This window comes from Sorex araneus, chromosome 2 (genome assembly GCF_027595985.1).
Source record: "Sorex araneus isolate mSorAra2 chromosome 2, mSorAra2.pri, whole genome shotgun sequence".
Classification (NCBI taxonomy): Eukaryota; Metazoa; Chordata; class Mammalia; order Eulipotyphla; family Soricidae; genus Sorex; species Sorex araneus.
This window is the reverse complement of record NC_073303.1, coordinates 46,439,956-46,460,230: the sequence shown is the minus strand read 5'-3', so window position 1 is coordinate 46,460,230 and position 20,275 is coordinate 46,439,956. Positions and strand designations below refer to the sequence as shown.

Genomic DNA, 20,275 nt, shown 5'->3' with positions numbered 1-20,275 from the left:
GGGGTGGGGGGGGCGGTGAATTTAAAGTCGTGGTTCAAGTTTTTGTAATGGTATACTTGCAACATTTTCTCTTCCTTTGCAAAATCACCTCATTCTGGTCTTTTCCGGGGTCTTTTGGAAATGCTTTGAAATGTATTCAGACCATCAGCTGCTTTTGTCTGGGGAAATCATGTAGTCTGTGTAGAGATCTAATTTCTTTCTTAGCTTGAGCAAGAACTGTTTAATAGGAAACATTTTGGCTTCCCATACTTTAAAGCTTTGGCTTCCATGGGGGTGCTATTTGACTGTTTTCTATTGCCCAACTTCCCACAAACACTAATTTTTGAAGAATAAGGCCAAGCGTGCTAACGGGGCTGCTGCCTGAGGAGCCGAGGGGCGGAATCGGGGGAGTTGTGCATCAGATGCTGGAAAACTGAGTGGAAATTTGAATCATTCACGACATCTTGGCCCTAGCTGGGAGGGCAGGGGCGAAAGAGCAGAGCAGACAAGAGTCTGAGTCGAGGAAAGAATTCAAAGGAGTAATGAGAATTTTGATGATTGGCTTAAAGGCCCCAGGAAGCAATCCAGAATGAATGGAGAAAATCCAGAGGAAAATAAAGACTGCAAGTCTGTAAAAGTAGGAAAATGAAATGAGAAGGCACCTAAGAGAGTGGAAGGGAGGCTGAGGGGCAGGAACGACACAAGATATAGAAAGAAAAGGCAGCAAAAGGGTGAAGGAAATGCCATCCCTGAGGGGCTGGGAGCTGGGGGGGTGGGAGTCACACTCCCTAGTGGTTCTCAGAGCTATTTCCTGACTCTGTACTTAGGGATCCCTCCTGGTGAGGCTTGGGGGACCGTATGGAGTGCTGGGAATTGAACTGAGTCAGCTACATGCAAGGCAAGCAAGCGCCCTCCTCACTGTACTATGGCTTGGCTCCATCCCAGGAAGAGTTTACCTAAACATTCAAGATTAGGCCAAAGCAGACATGCCAGCAGAAATCACACACTGAGCGGTGTGTGTGAGCAAAGGTCCTGTGGCAACCAGGCAACTGCAGCCACTGTTGTTGGGGGTTTAGAGGAGCAGCTAGAGAGCCTGACAAAAACTCCTGAAATTGTCTGCACTCCCAGTCATGAAGACCAAAAGGATGACACAAGCTTCTGCCTGAGCACTGTGTGCAGGGCAGAGAATGCTACCTGTGGGTGCCTGAGCAGCAGCTGAAAGTTTTCTTCAGAGAGATCCAGACAAGGTCCATTACAGACAGGTGGGACGGCCAGGTAGGGGGCCTTCGAGTCTTTCTCTTTGCTTGCCAAGCTGGAAAGTTAGGGTGTTACGCCTCCAGATTAAAATGTCAGACATAGGACAATGGTGAAGGCACTTGGCCTGCACGTGACCACGAGGATTCAATCCCCAGCAACACATTTGGGCCCTGACCACTGCCAGGAATGATCGCTAAACACAGAGTCAGGGTTTGAGAATTGTTCCGTGTGGCCCCAAGACACCCCCCACACACACACATGCACACAAATGTGACTTTCTACTGAAAAAAACTGGCACCTGGGTCCCCATAACTGTGTCCTTGGCTACAGCAATCCTGGAGGGCTGTGGGTGCCAGTGAGGAAGGGGGAAGGGTCTTCCTAGGAGGGGCATCATTCTCCCTTCCACTCTCCTTCCCTCTCTCTCATACTCGGGCAAGTGTCCAAGTTTTCCCAAGGAGGCCAAGGGTGGAAATCTCTGGACACACAGGGCCTCTTAGATATTTCAAAATGTGGAGCATCTCCTTTCTGAGAGACGTGTGAGCAGCTAATTCCACCCAGTCAGTGAGCAGAGGCAGGACCGTAAGATGGAGCTGAATATGGCTGATTGTCATCAGTCGTTTCTCACCGCGGTCCCTTATCTGCCTTCCCCTTCTCCCCCAGCCCTGAGAGACTGAGAGCGAGAGCGCTCTAATGCTTCAACTCACAGGTCCACCAGAACCGTTTTATCATCCTCAGATCTGGCCACAGCCTCCCCCTCAGCCAGGTACACGTCACCCTCCCCTACCCCTCCCCACTCACCCTCCCCTACCCCTCCCCATCCCCAGGAACGCACCACAAGCGCCTCCGGCTTCCCACTCCATTTACTCTCAACACTTTGCCAGTGTTGGCTGTTTTGGAGAATGTCCTAGCTTGCCAGAGTGGACGCATCACCTCTTGGGTAATGGGGACAAATCCCTCATGGTGCTTAGTGGTTTTCTAATCACCAGGAGGAGCTCAAGAGTTATTTTCTGAGATGCCAACACTGATAGCTTTTCATGTGATTTCCATGTAAGATGATAATAAAAAACAGACGGGACACCAGCACACTCTCCAGAATGCCCCACTCACTAGGATCACACCAGCCTCAAAAGTCGGCCCAAAGAACCAGGCTTCAGGCTCTGAGAAATCTACCGGCCGTCTTCAGGGTGGCTTCTTGCTCATGATATTCAACTTTCTTGAATTCCAACCTGTATATCTGACCAAGTTACTTACTTCCCATCTATAGCAACTTTGGTATTTATGAAATTACTCAAAATTTCAAAGTGTGAAAAACAGCTGTAGGTGTGGAGAGGAGATTATGCAAAAGTGCTCAGTATTTCAAGGAACTAGCTGCATATCTAACTCTGAAAAGGTAATTTGTATGTTTTGTACGTTTTCTGAATTTCATCTAAGATTTTCAAAGCTATAATGGGTGTTTGTACAAGTTGGAGGGCGGGTTGTGGTCAGTGTAAAAACGAGAAACAATTGGGATTCATTCCAAGAAAGAAGCCAGCTCTTGGGGCTATACATGGAAGAATTCAAAGGGCGTCAGACAGCTGTGCTGCTTCAGCGGCGAGGGCGGGAAAGGTGGATGGGGCGAGGGGTAGGGCGTCTGCGTTGCTGGTAAATGTGCACCATTCCAAATAAATCGTGAACACGTGTGTGTTCTGAGCCACAGCGTTGCCGGTGGTGAACGGTGTGAAATGTGAGGCTTTCCAAAGCCCTCACTGTGACAGACACGTCCAACAGTTTTGACACCGTCATCCGTGGGGCACTGCCAGGACTGCAGCGGGGGAGCAGCGGGGGAGGCGGAGAGACACCCTCGGCCAGCGGAGGGGACGGGGTCGCTCTCCCGCCCGCTTGGCTGAGCGCGTGTGTGCGCGTGTGCGCGCGTGACTGCACGTTAGCGCGAGGGCACGGGACGAGCGGGAGGCGCTGGGCCGGCGGCCCCCGGGCCCCGCGTTCGGTCAGGAATGTGGCCACCACCCCCGCCCCGCACCGGCCGGGCGCGCCCCGAGCGCCACGTGCCAGTGTGGCGTCGGCGCCGCGGCTCAACCGGCCGCGAGGTGCCCTGGTCCGGGTCCTCGCGCCGGAGTCGGGGCGTCTCCCCACGCCGGGCGCCCCAGGCCCCCGCGGCCCCCGGGTGCGGGCGGCGGCGCGGGGCGGCGCGGGGCCCGGTCGGCAACAGGTAGCCGGGCCGGCGGCGCGCCCGGGGACACAAAAAAGCGCGTCGGCGAGCGGCCGCGGGTGGCGGGGACGGGCGGGCGCCGCGGCCCGGGGAGCGGCGCGGGCCCGGCCGCCGTTGCGCAAGCCCCGGCCGAGGCGCGGACGCGGGCGCCGCGGGCTCTGCCCACCGCGCACCGGGGCCGGGCGGCCGGGCGCGGGGCGGGCCGGGGCGGGGCGCGCGCGGGGCGGGCCGGGGCGGGGCGCGCGCGGCACCGCCCCCTGCGGCCGCGGCCATTGGCGGCGGGCGGGGGGCGGGCGCGGGCGCGGCGATTGGGGCCGGGGCCGCCAGTCACCGAGGGGCTGGCGGGCGCCGACGTCGCGCGGCGCTCGGAACTGACCTACTAACACACATCCCCCGGCGCGGCCACGGCGCCCGCGGACCCGGCGCGCCCGCCCGCCGCCCGCCGCCCGCGCCGCGCCCTCGCCGCCGCCGCCGCCGCCCGCGCGCCCACCGCCGGCCCCGAGCGGCCTCCGGGCCCCGCCGCCGGCACGCGAGCCCGACCCGGTAAGCGCTCCGCCCCCCGGCCCGGCCCGCGCCCCGCGCCCGCTCCCCGCCCTCTCCCGGGGCGCGCGGCCGGCGGGCGCGGGGCGCGGGGCGCGGGGCCGCGGCGGCGGCGAGTGTGCGCGGGGCATTCATTCGGTAAACTTTTGCCGCCTGTCACTGGCGGTGGCACTCGCCACCTTAAGGTGGCGGCTCTGATTGCAGCGCCCCGGCGCCGGCACGTAGCCGGGTTCGGCGGGCGTCCCCCCCCCCCGCGCGCCCGCCCGTCCGTCCCCCCCACCGCGCCCTCCCCCTGCGCGGTTGCATAATGTCTCCTGATTTCAGGAAAATTGATGTTTTGGTGGAAAAGCGCGCCGGGGTGGCTGAGTCCAGGCTGGGCCGCCGCGAGCGGGAAGCCGGGCAGCGCGCGCCCCTCTCCGTGCTGGTGCGGGGCTGGGCGGCTGCGGGCGGGGGGCGGGTCGCGCCGAGCCGGGGGCTGGATCTGCGGGCTCGGCGCGCGGCTCGGCGCGGGGGCGCGGGGGCGGCGGCGCGGGGGTGTGCGCGGGCTGGGTCTGCACCCGCGCGCTCCAGCTGCGGGTGTCAGCGCGCCTTCCCGGCGCTCGCGGGGGCTGTGGGGTTTGTCCTTGCACCATTGCATAATCTGCCCACGGTGGAATATCGGCCGGAGCCTGGGCCGGTGTGGGAATGTGGGCGTCCGTGTACGATGATTTGGTAATTTTAGCTCGGCGTTGGATATGACATCGCTATTTACATCTACGCTGTGTCCCACATTTAAAAAAAAAGATACATTTTTTTCCCCTGCGCTCGGAATGCGCATCAAAGGGAGAATTCCCTTGCTTGGTTTCTGCGCGCGGATTGTGCCGGGCTTCGCCCTCTCGCTGTTCCCAGCTATTATTTTTGAATCTGGGACGAGCCATTGTGACGTTGATCCACCTTCCCAATTTTTGATGCGTTCCGTTCGATCTGCCCCATTTCTCACCTTATTGTCACTGCTGTTGAGACACAAGACAGATCACATAATAGTTTCCTGGAAATGTATTATGTAACTGACGAATTTGCTGGCAGTGAGCATAGGAAGAGGGAGCTAATTACGTGGTTTTTATAATCTCACTACCAAAAAAAGTAGGACAATCTCAGCCTTTAAAAATGTCACTGTAACAGTTTTTTTTCTTAAAGAAAAAAAATTTTGAACAAGAAAATAGACACCTGGGTTCGCATTGAGTTTATTCATGTTAGGGAATGTGTCGTCTTTTGCCCTAAATGAAAAGTGCGTCCTCTAAATTTAGCCCTATCACAGTGTAACAATTGTGGCCTCGCGGTGCTATTTCTGGGTTTTCTCCCGTACTGTGTGCAAACACAAGTTCAAGGCCATTTGCTGTCGTTTTAACTCCACGCCTTCGGGGACCTTTGATAAGGTTGTATTTTTAGGCAGCGCGCGGACTCGCCGGCTGTTGCTCGGGTCTCCCGCGGAGAAGGGGCGCTGGGAGAGCGCTGGGCGCCCGGCGGGGCTGGCGGGGTCTCCCGCGCCCGTGTGCTGGGGGAGAGCAGAGGGGACCCTGCGTTGGACTTGGGCCCGGGCCCGAGTGGTTGAGCCCCGTGACGGCGCGGATCCACGCCGCATGCCCCGTGCTCTGGGTGCCACCCTCGGGCGGCGTGGCCGTGTGGCTGTAGGTCCAGGAGGTGTATGCACACGTCAGGTTTCTGTCCGAACGGGACAAAATGTGCAGCTGTCGGGATTTTTGTTAGGGGGTGGGGGGAGGGACAAATGGTAGGACCCCAGATCACTGCCCGCCCTGCCAGGGGGCTGACTTTGCTCCAGACTTCCCCTCCCCCACGCCGGGTGTAGCCGGGGACTGACCCACTTCCAGGCCGGGGCTAGGAGCCCCGGGCCTGTGGGGGACCGCGGAGCGCCACCTTCCGACCGCCCCCTCCAGTGGGTGTAGCTCCTGCCGAGCCCGGGGGTGGCAGGGGGCCGGGGGCCTGCCCCGGAGCGCCCTGGGCGGCGCTGCACCCCAGCCTGTGCTCCCCACCCCCTCCCCACATTCCTTTGTTCTGGCGCGGGGGTCCTCGCGGCGCTGAGGCCCCGCTGCGCCGCCCACCGGGCGGAGGGTGGCTGGGGGCGCGGGGCGGAAGGGGTGCGGGGGCGGCCGGGGCGCCCCGGTTCCCTACCCGAGACTGGGCTGCCGGGGACCGGCCTCCCCGGCGCGGCGAGCGCGCGAGCGCTCGGCACCTTTGTTCCAGGAGCTCGTTGCATTGGGGGGTGGGGGAGACCGGAGGAATCCTCCCAGTGCCCACCCAAGGAGTGGGGGTGGGGGGTCGTGGCGCCGGGCGCAACCCGGACCCGGCGAGGCCGGTGGATTTTTTTTCCTTCTTCGTTTTGAAGCCAGGGCAGTTGTGCTCTGGGGCTCAGGGAGAAACGGGAGAGGGGGGAAGCCCGAGTGCCCTCTGGGCCTGCCCGCAGGACTGGGGTCCGTGGCCTGGCTGAGGAGGTCACCGGTCACCGCTGGGCGCTCCGTCCGCAGGAGCCACCGCCCACCTAGTCGGGGGGAGCTGGGGGGAGAACTCCAGCGCGCCCGCCCCCGTCTGCCGCTGCCCGGAGGGGGGCGGGGGGCGGGGAATGAGGGTCTCTTTTTCCCAAAGGGGTTCTTCTCGTTTTAGGGGGTCTCAGTCTGTAGTCGCAGGGCTGAAGTCTGACCCACAGCCCAGAATTACTCAAGATTCTGCTTGAGAGACATTGTTCTAATCATGATCAATTAATTGTTCTCCAAGCTGCCCATATGACTCGTAGTAATTTCAAGTTTGAAGGGACCACTGGCCAGGATGCCAGGACCCCCCACTTAGGGTTAGAGGAATGGTTCTCAGGAACTGGGTGAGGTGAGCAGTGGGGACCAGAGTGATAATAAACAAACCCAATAGCTGGGCTTTTTCCGCCCCCCCTTCCCCCCCTCCCCCGTGGCTTTCTTTGTCATCACTGCTTCCCTGTCTGGACACACTTTGGACAATCTTTCATCTGAAGTCCTGCGATCTGAGATCTGCAGGCTCAGGGCCCAAGGTGTGAGAGGGAGGTGGGGGGTGGGGGGAGGTATGTGTATGTGTATGTGTAGTGTGTGTTGTGGCCAGATAATAAAAGGTTGAACCCTGTGAAATTGTTAGTGTTTGATCCTTCTGACCAACACACAAGGCATTTCACTCCTTGTCCCTTACTCGGCGCAAAGGAGGGCCCGGATCGCTGGGGTCCCAGGAGGAACCCCGTCCCCGCTCACTTTGCAGAAACAGGACTTAAAGTGCTGGTTTCTGCCCGGCGCTCGGCCTGCGTGTGCCAGATGCTGTGCCGTGTGTTCTGTGATGATCCCTGTTCTCTGAAAAAGGGAAACTGTTGGGCAGCACCCCCACCCAGAGCCTGAAGCTGGGCCCGGAAGGGGATTCTGTGCCACCTGCCGCCCACCCCCCCTTTTTTCTTTCCTCTTGCTTCCCTGAGGGAGAGGTTGAAGGCTCATTGTAGTTTCTGAAACAATTTCCTTTTCTGTGTTAAAGGCTTATCTCTGCAAAGTGCAATTATAACATCACTGTGATGCAACAGCCTGGAAATTAAAACCCTTTGTTCGAGCCCCTTGCAGGTTGAGCAATGCCCTGACTCACAGCTGAGTGGATATTTCTGTTGACCTTGCCGTGGTCCGGAGTCAGTTCCAAGACAGGAATGTGGTTGCTGCTTGGAATGAGACCGCGGTCATGTTGCCGAGGCTTTATTTTTACCCACGTTAAGATCACACATACTTCATTATTTCCATTGTAATCCAGATGGCATGGATGCTGTTAAAAGTTGTTTATTTTTAATTTGTATTGAGGAATGAGAGCACACTTGGGACTCAATTCAAACTAATGACCGAAACAATGTAATTGAAGTTTCCTTTAATATTCATTTCTTGTTTTTCCAAGGTATGCCTGTATTTCATGGGGTTAACACATTGTTTGGTATCCTGTTATTTTTCTAAATTATATTTGAGTTGATTTTTATCCAGATTCTACTCCTAGGAGAATGTTGAAAGACATTGACCTTTGATCACAGACATTACATAAGAGCTTTTCAGTTTCAAAATGAATTTGTATTACCGCCACCCTCAATTACCTCTCACATTTCTTTGCAAATAACTTCCCTGTAGGTTTTTTTTTTTTAAATACTCTTTCTCATACAGTTTTAATTAGCCAGTATAAGCTTGTTTTTGTGATAAGAAAGTTTGGTAGGGATTTCCTAGATGCGGTGGGTCTGGTCTGTGCTAGGAGGCCTTTGTTTCATTGGAATCAAAACGATGTTTATAATTCTTTTAGTTATCAGAACATGGTGTCTTTTATTAATTAACTTTCCAGGGATCTAAAACTGCAGTTAAGCAGCCCTCAACCACTACAAGTAAACTTTTTTTTGAAATCCGCTCTATTCTTAAAGCACAGAGTGAAGTAAATGGCATTTGTACTCATCTCTCTGGGCTAGAAAGTGAAGCAGAAGAGAACTGGAGTTGATCTTCACTTCAGTCGGGGGCTCTGGCGGACTTCGCCTCAGCCCCGCTCCTGCCAGCTCCGCTCCTCGCTCCCGGTCTCCTCGCTGCCCCCTGCCCGCTGACAGAGTTGTTGGCCTCCTTTCCCACTGCAGATTCCTGGCCCGAGTGAGCAGTTCACTTACAGAACATGTCAGGAAGCCCGCTGGGCCCTGTCTGACCGGACAGCAGGCTGTAAAGGGCCTCCCTGTTCCCTTCCTCCCCACCCCCACGCCCGGCACCCTTATCCGGGCAGTAGATTTGGGGTTTTCGTCTCTTGATTTCCCAAGCTGCGTGGCTCTGTAGATGTGTTTCATTTCGTTGTGCTCACCCCAGACTCTCCTGTCAGGATTGGGTTCGTTGTGTCCTAGGTCACAGGCACTGGCTTCTGTGAGAGGAAATCAGGTTACACAGACATCCCCCCCCCAAAAAAAGGCAGGGGGATCAATGCTTGAATAACGCAACTTGGTCATGTTTATAAAGTTTTGATCTAATTTTCAAGGAGTCCTTTGTGAAGGCCGAGAAAGCAAATAATCTGAACTCTTCTCACTTGTCATTAACTCGGTCAGGCTGTGACACATCTATTTACAGATGCACCCAAATAGAAAAAGTAGGTCAATCTGTTGCTATGATAGAAGAGATTTTGGCAAAGTGTGAGAGTCTGTTTATGTGTGAGTTCGTATCTTGATCAAGTAAGCATTTCTAGCTCTGATTTTAAATCTTACTACAGACGGAATTATATTATTAATGAGAGGCACTTGGTTGGCACTTGACGAGATCTGACATAGCTTTCTTAATTTAACAGCCTTCTGGTTTTGATTAGAAAAGTGTTCGCAACTTAATTGTTCTGTTGAATTTTTAACCCCCCCCCACACACACACATGCACACATGCACACACACATGCACACACTGCTCCCCAGTTGTCTCCTCTGCCGCTCTCTTAGTTTGGCTTTGCTTTCAAATACTGACTTTTAGCCTTGTCCGTGGAAAAAGGTGAAATAGCTTACTGAAGCAGTCTTATCGTGATTTCGCCCACAGAATAGTAGGTTATTATTTTGCTAATAGTACTTGTTTAAAGAGCTGTTGATTGATTAATCAACTTTCATTTTAACTAAAATGGTACTTGATTCAAAACAAGTAACTGCCTTCTTCATGAAGAGATTGCTTACGGAACAACTCACAGTAATTTTTTTTTTAATGGTATCATATTGTACCTCTGTTGTACCTCCAAGGGATAAAATGTATAGTTACAGAGTACAGGTGAAGTAAGAATTTCTATAAAATTGTTTCCAAATCATTGAACACATCAAATAGTATTTCCTTTTATATTGAGAGAATTTTAATAGCAAAACTGAAGAAAAGGGGCTGGAGAGATAGCACAGCGGGTAGGGCGTTTGCCTTGCACGCGGCCGACCCGGGTTCAAATCCCAGCATCCCATATGGTCCCCTGAGCACAGCCAGGGGTAATTCCTGAGTGCAGAGCCAGGAGCAACCCCTGTGCGTCACCAGGTGTGACCCAAAAAGCAAAAAAAAAAAAAAAAAAAACTGAAGAAAAAAATTGTGTGAAGGTTTTTTTTTTTTTCCTTAAGAGAATTAAAAATCACATGTTTTGTTTTGTTTTCTTTGGGCCACACCCAGCTGTGCTCAGAGCTTACTCTTGGCTCTGTATTCAGGGGCCACTCCTGAGGTGCCAGGGGACCACCTGAGGTGCTGGGGGGCCATCCTGGTCTGCCACAAGTCCCGCAAGCACCTTGGCTGCACTACCCCTCCGGCCCCAAAACACATTTTACTGTATTTCCACTTGATGTCTACTCCATCAGTAAGATTTTAGAGGCATGAAATACAGTGTTTCCTTCTTTCCGTATTTTTCGGGAAGACGTTAACTAAGCCGTCATTTACCGCGCGCCGAGTGGAGGCCGGGAGGATACAGGACTCTTCATAAGCAGGGGCCAGGGGGCACTTGTCCCGGATGAAGCTGTCCCCAATCTAGGGAGCTTGCGAAGGTCTTGTTTAATCTTGATTAAAAAGCCACAGCAGTCCTCTAATTGCAATAGGCTGCACGAATGTGAACCCATGAAGCAGAAACTCCTGCCCGAAGAAGCACGGAGCCGTGCTCTGAGCATCAGCCTGATGAGCAGGCACGGCTGCCGGGCGGGGTGGGGTGGCGGGTGGGACGCGCCCGAGCCGGGTCGCTCTTTCCCTTTGTGTTTTAAGCAGCAGCCGTGTCTCGGGGGTGATGAAGCTGTGGCGCTGAGCACCCCGTCACAGTGGGCATTCAGTGTCACTTACTCCCCACCGAGGACGCGCTCCGTGGTCTCCAGGAGGCCAGGCCTGGGGTCAGACAGCAAGCTGGGAGGGCAGCCCGCATGGCAGAGGGGTGTGTTGTTGTTAGCGGCATTGCAGACGCCCCTTGTGTTTGCCTCGTAATTCCTGGTAGAAACAGATTTTGTTGTTCAGTTCAGTTTTGCCCTTAACTGTCAGGCCCTGGGAAGTGAGTATTTCTGTCTTAATTGTCCACTTGCCTGCAGGCTGGATATAGGTATGCGTTTAGCTTTGTTAAGTAATAAAAGTATCAGCCAGAGACACAGCACAGCAGGTGGGGGCGCTTGCCTTGCACAGGGCAGCCTGGGTTCCCTTCCCGGCATCCGTGATCCCCTGAGCACTGTCCAGTGATCCCTGAGCGCAGAGCCAGGGAGAAACCCTGAGAACACACTAAATAACGATAATACTAAATAATGTATGCATATGTATTACAACTGTGTTCATAACTACCCTTTTTCTTCTCCTTTCCTTATTTTACCATAAATAGTATCTCTGCAAAATCAGCTATTTAGCCGAGGTAGGAATATGGAGAACATTTTCTCAATTCATTAAATATTTTTCAGATCTGTAACAGTTCTGAAGAAGCCAGGGAACAGTTCCCGCTGGTGCTTCTGCAGGGCAGAGAGGGCGCGCAGTGGCGAGGCACTCGCCGTGCACAGGCTGACCCAGCTCCCTCCCTCCCTGCCTATGTTCCTTGTTACACAGCCGGGTAGCCAAGAAAACAAGCAAAACTTCCATTTTTTTTTTTTTGTTAGTGCCTTATCGCCCCCAAAGTAGCCTGCTGAGTGAGAGAGCTGCAGCTGGCTGCACCCCAGCACGGCCCCCCAAAGCTCAGAGGGGAGTGAGGGGAGAGCGGGCCTAGGGCTGTCAGGGCCGCCCCTTCACTGGCTGTGACAGGGTGGCCCCTTCGTGTTCTCTTCAGAAAACGGTTATTGTGAAGTTAGCGAAGGCTGGGGAGCCAGCGCACAGTGGGTGCGTCAGCGGACCCTTCTCTGACGGTCAGTCGGTGCCAGGCCTCCCTGCCTGGTGGACCTCGGAGACGCCCCTTCTGGCTCGGGACCCGTAGACAGCAGGTGTCGCCTATGTGTTGAACAAGTCAGTTAATCCAAAAGAGACGGTCTCTGCTCGTGAGGCAAATGCCTTTTCTTTTTTCAAATTTACAAAATGATACTAAGTTTTTAAAGATTATCAGGAAAAAAGAATGGGTTACAACGCTCTTCCATGAAGTAAAGAAGCGACTGTCAGCTGAACTACACTGAGTGCCTAGTATGTTCCATTTGTTGCTAGGAGACCGCTGTATTGACTGGTCTCCAGAAGTAACTTGCATTCTCGTCAGATCCACAAAGCAAGGGAGACACAGGGCACGCGAGATTAGCCCGTCTCTCCCCTCTGACCTGCCTCTCCCCTTTAGCCCGTCTCTCCCTTTTCTTGGTTTGTTTCTTTTGTTTTCGTGTGGGGGCCATACCTGTAGCTGCTCAGGGCTTACTCCTGGCTCAGTGCTCAGGCGTCACTCCCGCTGCTGCTCCGGGGACTGGATGTGGTACCACGGATCGAACACAAGTTGGCTCCATGCAAGACAAGTGCCTTGACTTTTGTGCTCTCGCTCCAGCCCCCTCTCTGCCCATGGTCTTACACTGCCACTGCTGATACACTCTCCAGTGTGCTAAGATTTGGTCCTGGAGAGGGGTGGAGGATAGGCCACACTCAGCAGTGCTCTAGGGCTGTTCCTGGGCTCTGTGCTCCCGAGTGACCGTCGGGGGTGACCAGGGAACCACATGTGGTGCTGGGAATTTAAAGCAGGGTCGTGGCCGACCCAGTCGCCGGTGCCTTCCCCTGCACTGCCCTGCTGTAGGGAAGGCCCCAGGCAACCGCAGGGCCTCAGCAGCACTGCCTCTCGGGTAGGACCCCAGCCTGGCCGAGTGTTCCTGGGAGTGCTCCCCAGGCTCTCTGAGCACTGCTAGAGACTCCCCCCAATTTATTTAGATGGTATCTTGCAGTTTTTCAGTGGAGTCAGAGATCCAGTCGGTAGGTGTAGATCCATGAAGAATCCCTCGCTGTTCCAGCCCCTGCTGAAGTCCACATAGGAGAAGGTTTGAAACAAGAACAGCAATGTCGGGAATTTTTTTAATGCACCAGTAAAAGTTGTTGGGAAGATGAAGTACGATGACCCCTGGAAGAAAGGCATCGAAGAGACGGTCAGGCAGTGCGAACATTTCACAAAATGAAACTGGAACTATTTTCTCTGCAAGGCTGATGAGAGCAACAGAGCGGACTCAGTTACAGACCTTTGAACCAAGAGTCTGGACATTGGAAAAAGTTCCAAACTCAGTTCATCTGCGTTTTGAGTTGATGAAAATGGACATGCAATTAAGTAATAAAAAGTGTAGCCAGAATAAAACAGAATGCTAGCATATCTCAGAAACGTAAATCTTAAAAATGTAAAATGAGTGCTTTTTTTTAAAAAAGAAGAAGGGGACATTGCGTTGAAGAGGATACTCAAATAGAGAAAAGCCCGGTACTGCTCATGGAACCATAGGATGTCTAAAAACTAAAATGAAATATAGAGGAGATGGTGGAGATTTTAAGGGCTCCTTGGAAAAGATTGGTGTAATTTTCCTTCTTATGCAGGAATGTTTCCTCTGCTTCAATACTCATTGGATTTTAAGGCTGGAGATGTAAATGCATTCTGGAATGTGAGCCTTTAATAAGAAGAGTCACTTCAGTGTGTAGAGGGAAAATGGGCTTACATCTTTGAAGATAAAGCCTAAATGGACGCTGTAGATACTAACAACAGCCAGAAAGATTTCGTCTCCGCCTGCCTGTGACTGCCCAGGTTCATTTCCCGCCCCAGTTTCATCCTTGGTGTTGGAGGGCTAGGCGAGGGCTCAGAGAGCTGAGTCTTGCTCCGCTGTGGGGGCCCCAGACCTGACCCCCAGCTGCATGGACCCCTGAGCACATCAGGCCTGACCCCCAAACCAAGACAAAAAAAAAAGTGAGAAATAGAGACTTGGTGTTAATGAGCACCAGTTTCACTAAGTTGCAAGTCACTCTTTCTTTATCAGCTCGTTCGGGTGGCAAATGTGCCAGTAAATCTTGTTCTTTATGATCCTGAAATTATTGCATCACTCCTTTTTTTTTCCCCTGAGGAAAGCAAAACAAAACAGAACTGGCAAGTTTTTCCAGCTGATAAAATTAAATTTCATTTCATTGCGCATTATGAAACTCTGGATAGGAAAGAGTGATGGAAAACAAGAGCATTAAATCCTTTTTTTTTTTTTATGTGGTATTAAATCTTTTTTTAGGGTGTCAGGATAGAGTGCCAGTTGCAGGTAGCACCGAATGAATAGTTTATCTGGCCCCACCTCCGTCATGAATATATCACTTGCTGGAAAAGTGGAGGCAGGGAGCACAGATCCTGGACCACCCCAGAAGTTGGTGATCTGGGGGCAGGGATAGGCTGGAAGGGCGGGGTCACACTTGCTTTCCACAAGGACACCCAGTGACTCCTGCACTGCCAGCTGTGGACCGGAAACAAAATGCAAATAAAGGAGAACCTGATAAGGACTTACTATCTCATCAGCTCCATTCAGATTACAGATACTTCATCAGAAAGAGGAAACACATTGAGGATTCTATATTTAACTGTGTAGAAACTAAGTCAAAAAAAATTTTTTTCTGGGGGCCAGAGCCATAGTACAGTGAGGAGGGCACTTGCCTTGCATATAGCTTGACCCGAGTTCAATCCCCGCCAGTCCCATGCAGTCCCCAAACCCACCAGGAGAGATCCCTGAGTGCAGAGCCAGGAATAAGCTCTGAGCATGGCCAGGAGTGGCCAAAACACAGGGAAGGAAGGGAGGGTGGGAGGGATGGAGGAAGAAAGCACTGTAGCACTGTCTGTCCTGTGGTTCTTCGATTTGCTCGAGCGGGCATCAGTAACGTCTCCATTGTGAGACTTGCTGTTACTGATTTTGGCATATCAAATACGCCACAGGGAGCTTGCCAGGCTCTGCTGTGTGGGCGGGATACTCTCGGTAGCTTGCTGGGCTCTCTGAGAGGGACGGAGGAATCAAACCTGGGTCAGCTGCAAGTAAGGCAAACGCCCTAACCGCTCTAGCCTAAGGAGGGAGAAAATAATTCAGGGCTGGAGAGATCGTTTGTGGCAGTGTGTTTGTCTTGCATGCAGACAACCTGGGTTCAATCCCTAGCACCCCTCATATAGTTGGTTCCCTGAGCACTGCCAAGAGTGATGCCTGAGTGCAGAGCCAAGAGTAAGCCCTGAGCACTGCTGGGTATAGCCAAAAAACTGAGGGGATAGGAAGAGGGAGAGTGTAAAAAACTAAAGCACGCCGACGGGCGCACGCACTTGTGGGCTCTCAGGGCGGCTCTGTCTCACCACCCACGTTCGGTGCTCTGGAACCGCTGTGTATGGGCTGGATCGGGACGGCCGTTGACCAAGGACAGGCGAAGGAAGAACAAGGACCAAGCTGGTTACTGATTAGTTGCCGTTTATTCAACCTTCCATCTTTCTCATCTCCCACACTCCCAGCTCTGTCCTCTCTCTGGATCTGCTCCAGCCTCTCTCTCTAGGCTACACCCAGCCAGGTAGCAAAATCAACATAAGAAAGCCCTTCCTGAGGGCAGGGCATTTCAAAGCCCTTCCTGACTCTTTTTTTTTTTTTTAAATGTTTTATTGTGAATCACTGTGAGTACAGTTACAAACTTATGAACTTTCATGTTTGCATTTCAGTCATACACGTGATAGTTTACCCATCCCTCCACCAGTGCCCATTCTCCTCCACCAATGTTCCCAGTATCCCTCACACCACCCCCACCCCATCCCCGACCACCCCACCCTGCCTCTGCGGCAGGTCATTCCCTTCTGTCCTCTGTCCTCTTGGGTGTTGTCCTTCCTGACTCTTAAGGTGTTCTTCTCCTTTCCTTAGTCCAAACACTCATTAACATCTTAATACTAGTTATTTTTGTATGGACATAGCAAGAGATACATTGAGGCTTGCAAGGCAGCTCTCCTGGCAACATCTTGCCACGGGCTCAGACTACAGCACTCAGGCCAGATTAATCCTAACCCTAGCAGGGTCCAAATCTAGTTATCACTGTTTGGACCATGACAACATTTGTCCATGATCAAGCTCTTAACTTATAGTTAAGCATTAGGCACTTTGGCCAGGCCCATCTCGATGCCAGGGTAGCACACAACTCACCGCTTGCCCTGGGTCCGTCTCGTTCCGTCAGCGGGACCCTGCTTTTGGGGGTGCTAGGAAGTAAGGGCAGCTGAGGCTTAGGTCAAGAGAACAGATGCCCAGGAGGAAAATATCATGTAAATATGTAAATAAAACTTTACATAATTAGGTTTTCGATTTAGAATAATTTTGTTTCAAGAATATACAGTATTTTTTGGTATTGGTTTGGGGGGGCGGCACACCTGGTGATGTTCAGGGCTTACTCCTGCCTCTGCATTCAGTAATTATTCCTGGCAAATTCAGGGGACCACATCAGATGCCAGGGATTGACCCTGGGTAGACCACATGCAGAGCAGACAGCCCCCCCCCCCCCCGCCCCCCGTACTGTCACTCAGTCGCCATACTGTATCCCTTTTGTTTTCTGGGCCACACCAGGTGGTGCCCAAGGCTTACTCCTCACTCTGCACTCGGTAGGTCCTAACAGGCTCTGTGGGGTGACTCGGGGTCAGCTGCATCCAAGACAAGCTCCTTATCCAATGGGCTCTCTCTCCGACCCTTAAAAATCCCGTTTAATGATAACTGTAGTTCCATTTCACTATGCAAGTGAAATCTCTCAAGACTGAATTTTCAGGACGGGAACTAGCACTTTATCTGCGTCAAGGTTAAGTGAATGTTGGATTGGCCAATTAGGGGGAACTCAGGAGAGGGTCGATTCCTGCACGCCAGGCACAGATGCGTCAGGAAAGGCAGCTTTCTGGAAGAGAATCCGCCTTGGCAGGGGTGCGCAGTGGTCCCCGTCAGGAGCACTGCTGTTGGGCCTTCATCGAATGTGTGGGAACTGGAGTTGAGCTCCACGTATGTGTTACTCCCTGGGCAGTGGCAGCATTGGCAGTAAAGAAAATGCCGGGAAAGTCCCTCCACAGAGGCGGCTTGTTTGTTCTGCAGCAGTGTTGTATTATCTCAGTTTTTTTCGAAAGTACCACTGTGTAAGTGCTGTTTCAAACCGTGTCAGCCAGGGGGCAGAGAGATGGGTCAGGGGTTAGGGCACTGGGCCAACCCTTTTCAACCCCCGGCACCCTACAGGATCCCTGTACCTGCCAGGAGTGATCCCTGAGCACAGAACCAGAAGTCAGCCTTGAGTATTGCTGGGTGTGGCGCCAAATTCTCCTGTAATCAAAACTGACCAGCTTGATATAACTTGCCGTTTCCTGTAAGGTTCCATCCCGGTGGGCGTCAGCCTGCGTTGTTTCTGGTCGGTGCAGCCTTCCTGTCCCTCTGAGTCTTTTCCTTGTGCCCTCTCCAGGGCTGCAGAGCACTTCGCTGATGGTTCTTGCTGGGGTGAGCGCTTCACAGTGTTGCATTATAGACATCAAACCCGGTGGCGAACATTTTGAAGTCCAGTGGGCTGACCCTGCGTCCTCCATCTCTGATAAGCATAGAGGATCCCAAGAGCACAGAGCCGAGAGTGATCCCTGAGCACAGAGCTAGGAGTAATCCCTGAGCCCCAAAGCAAACAGACCTGCAAACAAAGTAAGGCAAACCTAAGGAGCTAGAGATAGTACAACAGGTAGGGCGTGTCCTTGCACGCGACCCATCTGGGTTCAGTCCCCGACATCCCCCATGGCACCCTGCGCATGGCTGGGTGTGGCCCCCCCCCCCCGACCCCCAAACCTGTGCTGCGTTGCAAAGCTAGAGCACCCGTCTGCAGTACCTTGCATGGATGGGCAGCTGTTTGCCAACTGGCTGATCGTTTGTTTCCATCCACCGCAGGTCGCCGCCGAGGCCCCGACTGCGTCCGGACCAGAGCAGCAGGGCGAGGCCCGATGGCGCGCGCGTGCGCGCAGTGAGCAGCCGGCGGTCCCGGGCCCGGGGCGCGGATGCAGCTGCGCAGGATGCAGGCCATCAAGAGGGAGCAGGCGGCCGAGCCCGGCGCCGAGCGGGCGGCCGCGCAGCCCGACGCGCCCGACGAGCCGGCGGCCGAGGAGCTGCTGCCCGGCGAGGGGGGCGCGGCCCGGGGCCGGGCGGCCGCGTCGTGCCGCCGCAAGCGCGAGTTCATCCCCGACGACAAGAAGGACGCCATGTACTGGGAGAAGCGGCGCAAGAACAACGAGGCAGCCAAGCGCTCGCGCGAGAAGCGGCGCCTCAACGACCTGGTGCTGGAGAACAAGCTGGTGGCGCTGGGCGAGGAGAACGCCACGCTCAAGGCCGAGCTGCTGGCGCTCAAGCTCAAGTTCGGCCTCATCAGCGCGGCCGCCTACGCGCAGGAGGTGCAGAAGCTCAGCCACGCGGCCGCCGCCTACTTCCAGGACTACCCGGCCTGCAAGGCGGCCGCGGGCGCGCTGGCCGAGGAGCCCGAGCCCGCGCTGGCCGCCGGCGGCTGCGTCTCGGTCATCAAGCACTCGCCGCAGAGCGCGCCGGCCGACGGCGCCGAGGGCCCGGGGCTCGAGCCCGCGCCCGAGCGCGCGCCCCCCGCCGCCGCCTTCCCGCTCATCAAGCAGGAGCCCCTGGAGCTGGAGGGCTTCGCCCGCGAGCCCCGCGACGACCCGGGCCCCTTCCGCGCGTCCGCGTTCCCGCCCTACATGGGCACCCCCTTCCCCGGCTACGCGCACTCCCCGCCGCTCCTGCAGGCCAGCCGCTCGTCCAGCAACTCGCCCAGGACGTCAGAGACGGACGAGGGCGTGGTGGGCAAGGCCTCGGACGGCGAGGACGAGCAGCAGGTGCCCAAGGGGCCCATCCACTCTCCCGTGGAGCTGCAGCGGGGACACGCCACGGTGGTGAAGGTGCCCGAGGTGAACCCCTCGTCCGCCTTGCCGCACAAGCTGCGCATCAAAGGCAAGGCCATGCAGATCAAGGTGGAGGCCTTCGACCACGAGTTCGACGGCGCGCCCAAACTGGCCTCCTCGCCCATCGACATGACCTCCCGGGGCCACTTCGAGCTGGACAAACACAGCAGCCCGGGCAGGGTCCACCCTTCCCTCCCACCCTTCTCCGTGCAGGTGACGAACATTCAGGACTGGTCCCTCAAATCCGAACACTGGCCCCAAAAAGAACTCCACGGCCAGACGCAGCACAGTTTCAAAACGGGCGGGGTGGAAATGAAAGACAGCAGGTACAAAGTTTCTGACCCCGAGAATTTGTTTTTGAAGCAGGGGATAGCAAACTTCCCGGCAGAGGTGGTCTCGCTGAAGAGACTCATCGCCACACACCAAATCTCGGCTTCCGACTCTGGGTGAATTACTACTGAAGCGGCTCAGGGCGTTCGGGAAGGGGGTCAGGCGCTGGCTGTAGAGGAGTGCATTTTGTATTAGGCTGAATTTTCACTGGACCTGTGCTGTCATTTCACTGTAATGTTCACATGTTGTCTATTGAGTGTCTTGTGTGTGCACAGGTTATTCTGAGAATTAGACTGTGTTATCACTCTGCCTTGTGTATAGTCAGATAGTCCATGCAAAGGCTGTATATATTGAACATTATTTTTGTTGTTCTATTATAAAGTGTGTAAGTTACCAGTTTCAATAAATGATTGGTGACGGACACAGAACTGCTCCATCGCACTTGATTTTAGGGGGAAGACAGGCACCTTGAGCTAGGTGTATAGCTCAGCAGATGCCTTGCATGTGTGAGGTCTTGGGTTTGATCCCTGGGCCCCACCTCCTACACCTGCTCCACCACCCTCCTCCCGAAAGAAAAAGCAGTTTAAGTTCCCAAAGAAGATATTAAGGTAGTGTGTGTTTGACTTTTGGCAGGAGGTGGGGTGGGGGTTGGTGCAGAAGAGCAAGAGGATTTTACCCGTTTAAGGAAAAATAGTCTTCTCTCTCTCTCTCTCTCTCTTTCTTTCTTTCTTTCTTTCTTTCTTTCTTTCTTTCTTTCTTTCTTTCTTTCTTTCTTTCTGTCTGTCTTTCAGAAACTACTCCTGGCAGTGCTCAGAGGACCATATGGGATTTTAGGGGTCAAACCCCAGTCTGTCACATGCAAGGTTCTACCTGTTACACTGTCCCACCCAAAAAACTGCAATCATAAATTCAGCAAGTAATTTGCTTTTTCGGGGCTGGAGTGATAACACAGTGGGTAGGGCATTTGCCTTGCACGCGGCAACCAGGGTTCGATCCCCAACATCCCATATGGTTCCCTGAGCACCGCCAGGAGTAATTCCTCAGTGCAAAGCCAGGACTAACCACTGTGCGTCACAGGTGTGACCCAAAAAGAAAAAAAGAAAAAGTTATTTGCCTTTTCTCTAGTTTGA

General features: G+C 54.1%; 1 protein-coding gene across 1 annotated transcript; it reads left to right on the top strand.

Annotated features, from left to right (window-relative positions):
• Positions 1-3,902: 3,902 nt before the first annotated feature.
• NFIL3 (nuclear factor, interleukin 3 regulated) lies at positions 3,903-19,566 on the top strand. Its single transcript, XM_055126849.1, has 2 exons — positions 3,903-3,985; positions 17,803-19,566. The coding sequence occupies exon 2, from the start codon at positions 17,910-17,912 to the stop codon at positions 19,263-19,265; it is 1,356 nt and encodes a 451-aa protein (XP_054982824.1). The 5' UTR covers positions 3,903-3,985; positions 17,803-17,909; the 3' UTR covers positions 19,266-19,566.
• The last annotated feature ends 709 nt before the right edge of the window (positions 19,567-20,275 follow it).

Coding starts and splice junctions, on each gene's coding strand:
- NFIL3 (XM_055126849.1), top strand. CDS start 17,910: ATGCAGCTGCGCAGGATGCAGGCCATCAAGAGGGAGCAGGCGGCCGAG.